General features: G+C 52.3%; 1 protein-coding gene across 1 annotated transcript in view; it reads right to left on the bottom strand.

Annotated features, from left to right (window-relative positions):
• Positions 1-12,126, bottom strand: part of LOC133751427 (zinc finger protein DPF3-like) — a 36,841-nt gene extending 24,715 nt beyond the window's left edge. The window contains exon 1 of the mRNA XM_062181475.1: positions 12,024-12,126. Coding sequence (XP_062037459.1) covers positions 12,024-12,126 — 103 coding nt within the window. The remainder of the gene's footprint in view (positions 1-12,023) is intronic.
• Positions 12,127-13,055: the final 929 nt, after the last annotated feature.

Here is a 13,055-nt window from a genome sequence, read left to right as displayed (position 1 = left end):
CACCTGGTCCAACAGATACGTCAGTGTCCACCAGCCAAATTTCTCAACCAAGATCATTCCAACTTTTCCTGACAATCGAACAAATATTTATCCAACACATTCACGGATGAGGATTGATCCCGTTGTTTACTTAGAGAGCTAGAGGAGTTGATTTTTACACAGGCTTTATTTTTTTTCCTCTGGAGAAATTAGAGAGTTGGGATCGTATACGGGAAACAAATCAATGGCTATTTCCAGGTACCAGCATCTGTCTTCACATTTAATAGAAATGATGTCCTGAGACACGCAGTCTACTCAGCACAGAAACACCCATCGATACAGAGCAATGCGGAAGGAGAGCCTTTCCTGACGCTTTGCAAAGGTAAACAAGAGCCTCACAGTCTTGGAAGAGTCACAAAGCCCTTCTCGGAAGGCAGTGATCAACTCCAACCCATAATCAGGGAGATGGAAGCGCACCAATCATCTCAGGGCTGCCTCTGGTTCGGGTGCGTATTTGGCCTAACAGTTAAGATGCCGGTTAAAACACCTGCATTCCACATTGGAGTCCCTGGGCTCCATACCTGGCTCCTGCTTCTGACTCCAGCCAGAGTCCTGCTGATGCAGACCCTGGGAGGCAGCAGTGATGGCTCAAGTAGTTGGGCTCCTGCCACCCACATGGGAGACCTGGACTGAGTTCCTGGCCCAGACCTGGCTGTTGTGGACATTTGGCAGGGGTAGAGGGGAGGTGTGAACCAGTATATGGTATTTCTGTCTGTCTGCCTGCCTCTCAAATAAATGAATTTTTAAATTTCTTAAATGGCTCTGGTTCACCTGAGGAATACATGCGAGAAAATGAGGAATTTATCACCAGAAATCTGGTCTCCCTACAGCAATAGCTAAACACATGGCACATATGGCACCGTTTTGTTCCATACTCATGGAAGACATTATTAATCAATTCAGCATTCTTTTCTAGTCCAAATGGATGAGACTTTAAGATACACCTCAACATAGCACTTCAAGCAGCCATCGCCAGTCTATGATTTTTGCATACAAGAAGAAACTTAGGTTTCTAAGTTAGAAGCTAAGAAGCTTCATAGGCTAAGTGTCTCAGGACAGGCGTTGTGATGTGGTGGGTTAAGCTGCCATTTGGGACACCCACATCTGATATCTGAGTGCCTGGTTTCAGTCCTGGCTCCCTGGCTCCTGATCCAGCTTCCCATTAATGCACCTGAGAGACAGCAGATGATGGCTCAAGAACTTGAGTCCCTGGCACATATGTGAGAGACCTGGATGGAGTTCCTGGCTCCTGGCTTCAGCCTAGCCCAGCCCCATTCCAGAAGTGAACCAGCAGATGGAAGATCTCTCTGCCTTTCAAACAAGCAAATAAATCTCTTTCTTTAAGCCTCATACGAGAATGAAGGACTCGGACTTTCAGCAGGTCCCTGTTCAAATATCTGACTCCTGTTTTCCTTTCTGTGAGTCAGAGGCCACTAACAACACGGCTAGGACTGCACACCAACCAGAGTCTTGCTCTGAGGTAGGACTGACACTATGCCTATAATCACACACTTAGATCTTCCCAGAAAATAACCAGAGACCCTGTCTACAAAGGGATTTTTTTCAAAAATAGTGGTTAATGTTTTCTCTACTCCATCGGCAAGGAAGTATCAGGTGACCCCTCCTTAAGTAATTCCTCTGTCTCTTGTTGCCTGCAGCATGGAGCAAGCCTCTTTGCTGCCTTTTCACACTGCCTTTCCACCACTGACCCCAGCCACCACTCCCCTATGCAACAGTCACTCAGAAAAATGTACTCCACACCCCATCCCTGCCCCCCAACGAAAGACACTCCCCATGCTCCTTTGGCGCACTTTGTGCACAAAGGTCTCTCCAGGCTAGCTCTCAACTTCCATTGGCAGCCCAAGCTATCAAATGGGTTGTCCACACCCCAGCTACACAAAGTGGGATCCACACACCATCAGCACCTGGGAGTTCATTAGACACGCCCACCCCAGACCTACCCATACAATCTAAATTTGCAAATTAACAAGATCTGCAGCTGCTTCTTGTGCATAGTAAATCGTGAGATACACCGCCCTAAATTCCCTCTCTCCCTCCCATTCTGGGATTCCTATCCAGTCTTCATTCTCCCAAATCTTACTTCTCTCCTGTCCACCAAAAACCCTCATGGAATGAGTGACTCCATCAATGCACACAGAAATAAAAGAACAGATGGACTACCCCTTCCACCTTTGCCTGTTCTTTAGAACTTCTATTCACCCCTCACATCCAGTCCAAATGCCCCCACTTTTGTGAAGCATTCTCTGTTTTCCAGCAAGCATGAGACACCAAAGAGGATGAGGAGGAACCTGCTTAGGTTGTGCAGCTGCTACGTGGAGCCCACCTGACTCTGAATCCAGCACAGGCTGTCAGCATCCACAGGATGCCCTGCAGAATGGCCACGCCCTCCTGTGCACGCCCCTGTGCTGGTGGCAGGACAGGAATCCCACGGCTAGACGCAATAAGCCAAGTTGCTTTGTGCACAAGGCTGCCAACTGATTGCCTTGAGGCCCACTCCTTATCTACTTCTCTCAAGCCACCTGAAGACCGTTCTCTGCTCTCTGCCTTCACACACACAGCCCAAGCACCCATCTCTTTCACTCTTCTTGGGGAATGGGGAATTTTTCCTTTGGAGAATAAAGGTGTCAGAGTGGAAGAATCAGTCCCATTTCCCCTACCTATAACAACACCATTCAGGTGCCCCAGTGCGTAAGAACCACCACAGGAGGAGCTGGCCAGTTGTGGTGCAGTGGGTTAAACTGCCACCTGCAACGCTGGCATCCCATAGGAGCTCCAGCTAAAGTCCCAGCTGCTCTGTTTCCAATCCAGCTCTCTACCAACACATGTGGGAAAGCAGTGAAAGACGACCCAAGTGTTTGTGTCCCAGCCACCCACGTGGGAGACCTGGATGGTGTTCTAGGCTTCTGGCTGCAGCCTGGCCCAGCGTAGGCCACTGTGGCCAGGTAGGAGCAAACCGGCAGATGGAAGAGCTCTCGCTCTCACTCTATGTGTTTCAGGTAAATTAAATCTTAGAAAAAAAAATAATAACCAGGGGATATGTTTTAAACATGCATCTCCAGCCCCTGAGTGGGTGGGAATCTGCTTATACAGCCACAGCCCAGTGCAGATGACCCTGGGGCCACACTTGGAGATGCTCCACCCTCTGGCCTCTCTGAGGCTCTTGCATCTCAGCAGGCTGTGCCCTGACGCAGGCACAGGGGCTCATGGGCAACTCCACTTTGGTCAACGAGGGCTCGAAAATCACTCCTGCCTCCCTCCTCTTCCCAGTGTGAGGATCAAGGTGATGGGGGAGGTGCCGCTGCTCGCTAGGCTGGAAAACACTTTAAAAAAAAAGACAAATTGGGCCACTTTTTTCTTTTAGTACCAAACCTCTATTCCCCTTCCCAGAAATTCTGTGTTTCTCTCTCAACCTCATAGCCCATTGTCAACAGCCTCTAAGTGTTTCAGACAGGCCTGTGATGTCGGATGCAAAGGACATCAATTCCAACTGGCCGGTGTCCAGGCACGAGCTGTCTTCCTGACAACAGTGTTGTTTGCCAGAGACCTATGGGCCTCACACAGAAACAGGAGGCCTGAGCTTTGCCTCAGCAGCTTGAGACAAGGAACATACACCCTCCCCCCAAGATGGGGCCTTGTAGACGAAAAAGCACTGCGAATGCTTCCTCTGTGTTATTGAGAGCAAATACAAATGCCCAACCCAGTGTCGCTGGGACTGCTCCAACCAGGGTAGGAAAGATTTCTGACTTAGTTCCCATCATGCCATCGTGAACACGTGAATATCTTTGCAATCTGATTAAACTGCACTCATTGAATGATGAATGGAGTAAGTAAGGGTAAGCGTTGCTTTGTGCCATTTCCTATCTTAGTGTCTATTCCATTACTAAGAGGAACAGTTTCCAGGCCCAAAGCAAAAGGGGGCAGCTAGTAGTCACCAGCTTGGCCCTAACATACTGAGGGCCGTGGGGCGGACGCCACCAGCCTGCAGCCTGTGGGGGAGCCCCCACTGGTTCTCTTCACATCACTGCTTCTCAGGCACTCATCTTCTATCCCATTTCCATCTTTAAAATCACACCCCAGCATACACCTTTCCTACTTCTCCAGTCTGCAGTTAATCCGAACTCCCCACCTATTCTGCACCTGTACCAAACAGAAACCTCCACCCCCGCCAAGCCATCTCCATGCGAATGCTGACCACACACCTTGGCAGTGCCCTGTATTTCCCTGGCCAAATCATTCAGCTGTGCCTCACTGTCTTTCCCATACTGCTTCTCCCTTCCTCACACTCTCCTTTTTTTAGTGGAAAAACACATGAGCAATCAGAATAAAACCATCTCAGCTTCTCTGTGCCACCTCCGCTTGGCTTCCCACACCTGTCCCCATGCCATTACCAGGAATGAACGGTCCCAGCGCCTACCCTGCGGGTGCCAGGGTCCCAACTTCTCACACTCAGAACTTTTTTCCTGCCTGGATTCCTTTTTGCATCATCCATCTCCCTCTCCCTCGCAGACCCCTCTGCCAGAAACCCAATATGCTTAAAAGCTCCCATCTTTCAAAGAGACACTTCCGGACTGAGCATCCTCCCCACGGAGTGTCCTAGTGCCCTGCTCCTCCTCTCAGCACATTTGCAGCGAGCCTCCAGTCCCTCCTTTCCACACTCTCTCACCTCCACCCACTCCTGGCTCCCCTATCTCCCACACTGCCCCCACTCAGTCTCCTTTGCTGAGTCCTCCTCCCTCCCGCTGCCTCTAACAATCCTGACTCCTAATTCCCAACAGTATGCCCAGCACAAGCCTCTCCCAGAACTCCACACTCGTCTATTCGCCATGATGTTTAGGAACCCAAAAAAAAAGGCAAGAAAGGTCCAAGACGGCACAGGATCACTGTGGGCACATTTCCATCTCCAGGGGTCACAGGGACCCTGCCAGCCTCAAGGGGGATCCTTTGCTTGGATGGCTGTGGTATCTCCATGGAGGCAGGGAGGTAGAACTCACAGCAAGCAGGAAATTAGCTGGGTGGCACCAGCTTTAGAAACTGCCAGCGTGCACTTCAGATCATGAATGAGTAAATCAAAGAGGCCAACACAAGTCCTGATTACTGAGAGCCAAGAGGAAGAAAGGGAGAGGAGGAAGAAGGGAGACAAAGAAGAAGGAAGCAGGCGTGGACGGGTAAGAGAATAAGAACCAGGAAGACAGATTCGAGTCCTTGTTCATTCAGGAGACACAAGCAGAATGCAGGCCAGATGCTTATAAAGATTCCAAATCACAACCCTGTGATGCATCCCTGGAGGGGTTCAGTGGTAGTCAAACGGCTACAATTCAGTGCGTGCATCCTCTGTCGGAGACACTTGGAGCACACTTCCTCCTTCAGCTCTGAAGATAGTCTGTGACTGGGCTATTCTTGCCAAAGCTCAGGAGAGCTCTAGGCAACCTAGCAAGGGGCTGGCAGAGGCAGGTGCACACCCACATCTAATTGCAACATCCCTGTGGGGAACCACCACACCGCTCAGCCACAGGCAGCAGGCAGCCGGGAGCCACCCATCCCTGACACGGGAGGCCAAGGGGCTGAGAGCAGCCCTCCAGAGGACACTGGGCTTCGGGCTGGCCGGTGGCCTCCCTCGGCACACGGCTGGGGCAGAAGACGCCTGCCCACTCATTTGGACAGCCTGCTTCCCCTGCTGCTCCTGGGCCACACTCCAGGCTATCCTGGGGAAAGTACCAGGGCTCGGAGGGTGGTGTGGGGATGAGGGAGAAGTCAATTCAGGATCCCAGATTAAAGCCACTCCCCAAATTAGCTCAGGGCAAAATCAGAGGTCAAGGTCACTTCCAAACCCCACCCCTACAGAGCTGAAGGTGATGAATTGGAACAACTTAAAAGGTAAAGCAGTTAATTCGCTCCCTGGCACCCAAGGTGGAGAAAGGGGTTGGTGGAAGAGGATCTGCTAGGAAGACAGCACTCCCCTGGGAAGCCAGACACGGGGGCCTGCGCAGCCCCCAGGGAGCTCCAAGAACTTGGCAATGACTCACCTGTGTCTCCCTTTTCTCCTTCTTTTCTGCATCATAACCAAGGATAAGGCAGCCCCTGTGACCAACACAGCCTCGCCTGGAAGCTGTCCAGCCTGTGGGGCGATGGGGCCTGAGCCCACAAAGCCAGAGGTGGGAGAGACCAGTGTTCTCCGCAGGTATGTGCCCTCCAGGTGCCCTCCATCCACATAGGCGCCCGCATGGTTCTAACCATGCCTGTTCTCCACCTGCTCTCACACGGGGCAAGAGGTGGGTGGTGCCAAGGACAGTGGACAGGACAGAGGGGCATCTGTCTCGGGGCAGGGAAGGGGTATCCAAGGGGGCTTCAAAAAGCTCGTGGAAAATGGATTTAAAAGATAAGTTGGCTTTGATGCAAAAGATCTGTGAAATCCATGCAGTTTTTCTTACTCTGCATTTTCATGGCCACTTTGAAGACCCCCCTTATGTGCATGGACTTAAAATTTTTTTGCACCAAGTTAAATTTATCTTTTAATTTCATTTCCCACAAACTTTATGAAGTCTCTGGTAGAAGACGCCCTCTCTGCCCCACAGCCCTTGCTGAACTCACCGCTGAAGCCGCTCCGGTGGTTCCACAACCAGCCCTTCCGGAAGCCCTGGCTACAGCACAAACCCGCTTCTCTGGGGCGGGTTCCCCACTGGATGCACCCAGATGTGGCCTCTGCGGCACATGGGGCACATGGAATCGTGATGACCCTCCTTTGTCTCACACGCAGGCGGAAACCAGGCCCCGGAAGCTGAGGCCCCAGGGCCACAGGGAAGGTGTGCCAGAGCCGGGTCTCTGCCCAGGGACCCTACACCTTCTCCCACTGGCCCTGGCACCTGAGAGGGAGGGCAGGGGGTCTAAACCTCGGCCTCCCCCTCCCCCCCTCCTCCTCCTGTGCAGCCTCCATGGCAAACAGCCCTAGGCCCATTGGCAGCTGACTGCCCCCTACCCCTGTCCCTGCCTTCCGGAAGGATGACTCCACATCTAAAGCCCGGGGCCAAAACACACCCAGCCCAGCCTGCCCTGCGCCTGGCTCATTCCTTTCCCAGGCTCCTGGAAGGGGGACGTTTCCAGAAGAGGTGGCTCCCGCGGCTTCTACAGAGAGGGGACTGCTCTCAGATGCGCTCCGGCAATTGGGCAATGGAGACAAGGCAGGAAGGCAAGTGTGTGGGAGGTGGAATGGAAGAACTGATTTGTTTCCCACTGTCCCATTCTCACCAAAATGGCGCCCCGGAGCCCCAGGGAACATCCAACTCAGACCAGGTTGGATTCATTCTTCACCAAGATGGACACTGCGCTGGCCAGCGGATGCCGGTGCGGCTTTGAAATAAGGTAACGAGAAGCAAAAAAAACCTGGGGAACTGCAGAGGCCCTGCCTGGGAGTGAGGCAGGGCTCTTGGTCCCCACCCCCAACCCCAACTCAGTCGCAGCCACCATGGCGGCCCTGCCCAGGCAAGGAGGGGCCTGGCCAGGGCGGCTGGCTCTTTGCAAGGTTTGCCCTGGCTGGAAAGCCCAGGCTCCTTAGCACCTGGCTCAACCCACGGTCCTGTCCAGCCAAGGGACACCAGGACTCACAGCCAGGAGGGCATCTCCTAGGGCCCAGGGGGCCTCTTGTTCCTGCAGGAAAAGTCAGGTTCGCCTGGGGAAGCTGATGAGAGAACACGAATAAGCAGCAGTGCTTGTCTTAAAGGGGCAGAGAGAAGGTCTACGAGGGGTCCTATACTCTCTGGGCAATGGTCAAAAGGAGAGAGAGAGCCCAGTCTTAGAAGGCAAACAGACTTAGTCATTTGATCGTGGGCATGTGACTTAACCTTTCCCAACCTCAGTTCCCCAGCTGTGAAATGGGGCCATCCTCTACCTCCCAGCGTTGTCCCATGTGACAATGACGGGAGAGATTTCCCCGGGCAACCGAGGCGCAGTTGGCACACGGAGAGCCTGGTTCCCTTTCTCTCCCTGAGACAGAGCTCACACCACCTGATCCAGAGGCAGAGCCCCGGGGAATTCTCCCCAGTGAGCCCTGGAACTAGACAGGGAGAGGGGACTCTCCCCAGGGGCTCAGGGCTGCTGGGGGCTGACTCATCCTGCCCTCTGTCCTCACTTTCCCTTCTCACCGTTTGGAAGCCCTGGAGCGCTCTTCCCCCAAATGAGGCATGCAGGAGAAATGAGCTGTGATTAGCACAGCTGAGACCAGAAGGGCAGTGGAGGCGGGGAGAGGAGCTGCAGAGAGTTTCCTGGAATTAATGCTGGAGAAACTCGCTCCCTGTGCCAATCACCGGGCAGCGACTGCCTTTAAGCCAAGCTCTGCAGCCCGTGCCCGGCCAAGTCAGCCATGGGGGCTGCCTGCCACAGCCCGCCCAGGGCCATCAGAGGCAGGCCCGGGGTGCTTGCTGCAGAGCACGCGGTGACATTTGGAGCCAGCAGGTAGAGGACGTGGGCGGGGGCAGAAAACAGACACAGAACACTGCCCCCCACCTCCCCGGCCCTGGCTGCACCAGATCTATAAAGGGGGCTTGGAAAAGTTCATAGGAAAGTGGAAGGAATGAGAAATTTCTTTTGGTGCAAAAAAATTGAATTCCCTGCACAGTTTGCTCATGATCTGTGTTTTCCATGAACATTCTGCAGGCCCTTCATACTAGAGCATCTCAGGGGGAAGGCAGACTAGGAACCTGGGGGGCTTTGGTGAGACAGCCCTGAACAAGGCCCTGGGGGTGCCTAAATGATGGAGGAGTGGGGTTGATCCAGAGGCCTACATCCAACAGCTCCTGCTTCCCTCCAAGGACAGATGGGTATTCTGTCTGCTGTGGCGTCAGCTCCATGCCGTCAAACAGCCTTCTCTGTCCAGGGCTCTGCCACTGTCACCATGCCCAAGCCCAGACCGTTGTCACTGAGCACAGTGAGCAAGTCCCAGGCAGTGGCAAGTGCACTGATGGAAGCCCCTGGAAGAAGACTTGCAGACAAGTGGGACCCTATCACATCGGCACAGCTAGCTTTGACCAGGTGGCTTAACTCTTGTGGGTGCTGATCTACTTGTCTGCTGAGTGAGACAACAACTTCTGACAGTGCCACCAAAGAGATCACATAGGGAGGACCGTGACGATGACCTAGCGTGGCAGGAGTGCTGGCCCCTCTTGGCCACTCTGCAGAAGGGGCCTGTATTCTTTCAACTCATGATCCCCACATGGCTACACCACTTCCAGCAAGGAAGCCATCAACAAAACCAGGTGAGGAGAACAGAGAAGAGATAGAAACGAAAGTGAGAAGTTAGGAACTGCAAGTGCAGGACTTCCAGCCCTCCGAGACGTAGTCACCTAAAGACCTCCAGATAATCGGACCACAAAGAGCTTCTACACCCAAACGAAGGCCACGGTCAACACCCGGACCTGTTTCCTCTTTTCCTCACATCACATTCAATGACCCATCAGCATGGCTGGTGTTGTAGTGTAGCAGTTCCAGTCCAGGCCGCTCCACTTCTGATCCAGCTCCCTGCTAGTGCCCCTGGGTAAGCAGCAAAAGATGGCACAAGTGCTTGGGAGACCCCAATGAAGCTTCTGGATCCTGGCTTTGGCCTGGCTTAGCCCGGGCCATTGTGGCCATTTGAAGAATGAAACAGCAGGTGGAAAATTCTCTCTCTCTCTCTCTCTCTCTGTCCCACTCCTGCTGTAACTCTGCCTTTCAAATAAATAAAATACACTTTGTTTTTAAATGACCCTCAGTCTAAAGGGTACTTTTAAAAAGAAACCCTCGTTCCAATCCGTAGGAAGACAACCATAGATGTTGATCCCATATTTAAAATGGCTGCTCGGGTCTAAAGCTCTCTGGGGCCCCCCAGCCTCTCGGGACTCCCACACTCCTCACTGCAGGGCAGCAGGCATTGTCACCGCAGTCTCTCTGGCTTCAGGATAATGGGGGTGGGACATGCTCGTGGGTCAGCAACCACCAGGTCTGGCACTTTCACTAGTGAGACGACGGCCGCACAGAAGATGGGAGCAACGGGTCTGTCCACTACAAGGAATGCTCATTGCTTAGAGGGGCTGGGACCCCACAGCCACGACAGGACCAGAGCCAGCCCCGTGAGGAAGAACAGATGAACCCGAGCCTCCTGCCCTGTGTAGACATGCTCACAGGGCCATCCCGTGCTCTAGGGCTCACCACGGCTCCCTACTTCCCGTACAGGGCCACCACACATACATCCACGCTGCTCCTCGCCACAGCCCAGGACCTTCCTCCCACAGACTCCTCTTGAGGTCTGGCCGCAGACCCACTGCGCCCATGCACACCTCGAGGCCTTTGCTCAGGCACTGCCTGCTGCTCTCAGCATCTTGCCTTCTCTCCATCCAACCCACTTCTGCTCATCCATCTAGGAGGTCTCCCCATGACTCCAACCTGCACGGGGAGCTCCCCTCGCTGGGCCTGTCTGCACTCACTTTTTGCACCAACTGGCACTTTGTTATAAACAGACTTGGCTTGAAAAGTATGAGAAGCTCCTGTCTCTCCTCCTCAAGATATTTTTTAAATTTATTTATTTGACAGGTAGCGTTATAGACAGTGAGCCAGAGAGACAGAGAGAAAGGTCTTCCTTCTGTTGGTTTACTCCCCAAATGGCCACTACAGCCGGCGCTGCACTGATCCGAAGCCAGGAGCCAGGTGCTTCTTCCTGGTCTCCCATGCAGGTGCAGGGTCCAAGCACCTGGGCCATCCTCCACTGCCTTCCGGGGCCATAGCAGAGAGCTGGACTGGAAGAGGAACAACCGGGACTATAACCCAGCGCCCATATAGGGTGCCAGGGCCGCAGGCGGAGGATTAACCAAGTGAGCCACAGCGCTGGCCCCAAGATGTTTTACACAATGGAGAAAGAGGGGTTTACAGTCAGCAAATCTCTCAGTGGAAAAATCCAGAGCCTAGCAGCTGTCACGGCTACCTTAGTCAGCTCCCCTTCCCTGAACCTCAGCTTCCATAATGGAAGGCAGGAAGACAGCTTATCTGACATGCTTGACCAGAAGCGTCTCAAATTGTGGATTATTTAAGACTTCGAAATATCTGCACAGATTTTACCTGTTGAGCATCTCTCATCGGAAAATCTGAAATCCAAACTGCTCCAAAATCTAGACATTTTTCAGCATTGTGTAAACACTCAGACTGTTTTGGACTTTGGAGGATTTCAGGTCTTGACCCCAAAGGTCTGCTCTATGGCTTTAACAAGTCATCCTCTATAAACAGCCTAGACTCACTAATTAGCACACAGAAAGTAACCCCCAAAAGTCTCTTCCAATTCTTTACTTCCCTTTTATGCCCTGTAAAAACCCACACCACGCCGCAACACAGAAGGCACTGCATAAATTATTGATCCCTCCATCAGCGGCATAAAGCAAACCAATAACTGGGGGGTCATTACACAGAGTAACAGCATGTGGTCAAAACATATTTACCTATTTTTCAATTATGAACAAATGATTGCTATTTGGGGAGACAAAACAACCTTAACCAAAGAAGTTTTTAGGGTTACAAACTGCCCACTCTCCCTGAACCCATAACTCAGGCAAGCAAAAGTTTCAGCACAAACACTCCTGCGAGCAATTCAGCCATCACTCTTTCTTAGTCAAGTTACCTCCACCCCAGTCTCTGCTGCATGTATGGTCCACAGAAAGCTTACATCACACAGTAAAACTAGTACAACCCCTGCTGCCGCTTTAAATCAAACACAGAGCAAAATTACTCTATGGGCATTCTTCCCTAAGTTACAGAAAGAATGCTATTTCTTTTCCCGAGCAGAACTTTCATCAAATATATGTTAACTAATTAACTTTGCTAATAAGTTCTTTCCTCCCCCACTAATGTTGGTGAGAAGATAGAAGGTAACAGGAATACTAGGGAGTCTGTTCAACCCAAATCAAGCTGAGACGGTATCGAGAGTCCTACGGGCACTAGTGAAATCCACGCACCAAGGATGATGTGGGATGTGGCGGTATCCAACGAGATGAGAACTGGAACAGACTCCCGTGGAGTCCCCAGCAGGAGCGCCTCCTCCTGGTGGCCTTGGGCCATGCTGCCCCTTACCAGTGCTTCTCCCTGTTTCTCCCATCTTTGCTGCTTCTCCGCAGAAAAGTGTCTCCTGCCGCTGCCTCCACTTCCCATCTGACATCTCATGCCACCAAAGCAGCAGAAGTCAACAAAGTCTTGGGACATTGCTTCAGAATAAATGGTGCAAGGCAAGAAGTGTCGCGTTCATTAGTGACACGCACTCATGAAAGTGGCTTTCCCCGTGTCACCGCATTCCTTGGCGTCGGGTTAGCTACCAATGTTTCAGGTTTGCAGCTGAAAAGCATGGCAGGGCCAGGCTCCACAAAGGTGATGTGCTTGGCGAGTGGTGACTCCCTCTCAGGCTCCACAGTCCAACATTCCTGGGGTCATAAGTTCTCTAACTCGGTCTAAGCTCCACAGTGCTTATCCTATCCTCTCTGATGGGGTCAGAGACCCTGGTGGGGTCTCTTCCTCAATGACACCATAAAAACAGCTATCAAGTGACCCCTAACTGCCTTCCCCAGCTTAAACCACCCTAAATCTGCAAACCTTCCCTGAAAAGCTGATTGGCCACCCCGCTCAACGCTTTGCTAACCATCTTCTCTGCAGTGTTTGAATTTTCCACAGTCTTTTCAGTTCTCTTGAACACGTTGCTGCCAAGTACTACATGGGGCTGGAGAGTTACCCCAAGTCCCTGCACATGGTTCTCCATCTCATACGACCTGGTATCATGCTTCCTGAGTAATGGCAGAAGGGTCCTGTTGCTGGTGTCCCCTAGGACCTCCAGGTCCGTCTGAGGTATCATCACGCCTCACTAGATGAGGACATGATTTAGGGTCAATGGGACTGGTGCTCACCCACTAGTGACCACCATCATCACCTCTCAACAAAGTCTTTCCTATTCTGATGTAAGAAAAGCCCAGGCTTAGTCAAGGGGTGTGAGCAGTTCACAC

This window comes from Lepus europaeus, chromosome 22, assembly GCF_033115175.1.
Source record: "Lepus europaeus isolate LE1 chromosome 22, mLepTim1.pri, whole genome shotgun sequence".
NCBI classification, from domain to species: domain Eukaryota; kingdom Metazoa; phylum Chordata; class Mammalia; order Lagomorpha; family Leporidae; genus Lepus; species Lepus europaeus.
This window is presented reverse-complemented; position numbering and strand designations above follow the sequence as displayed.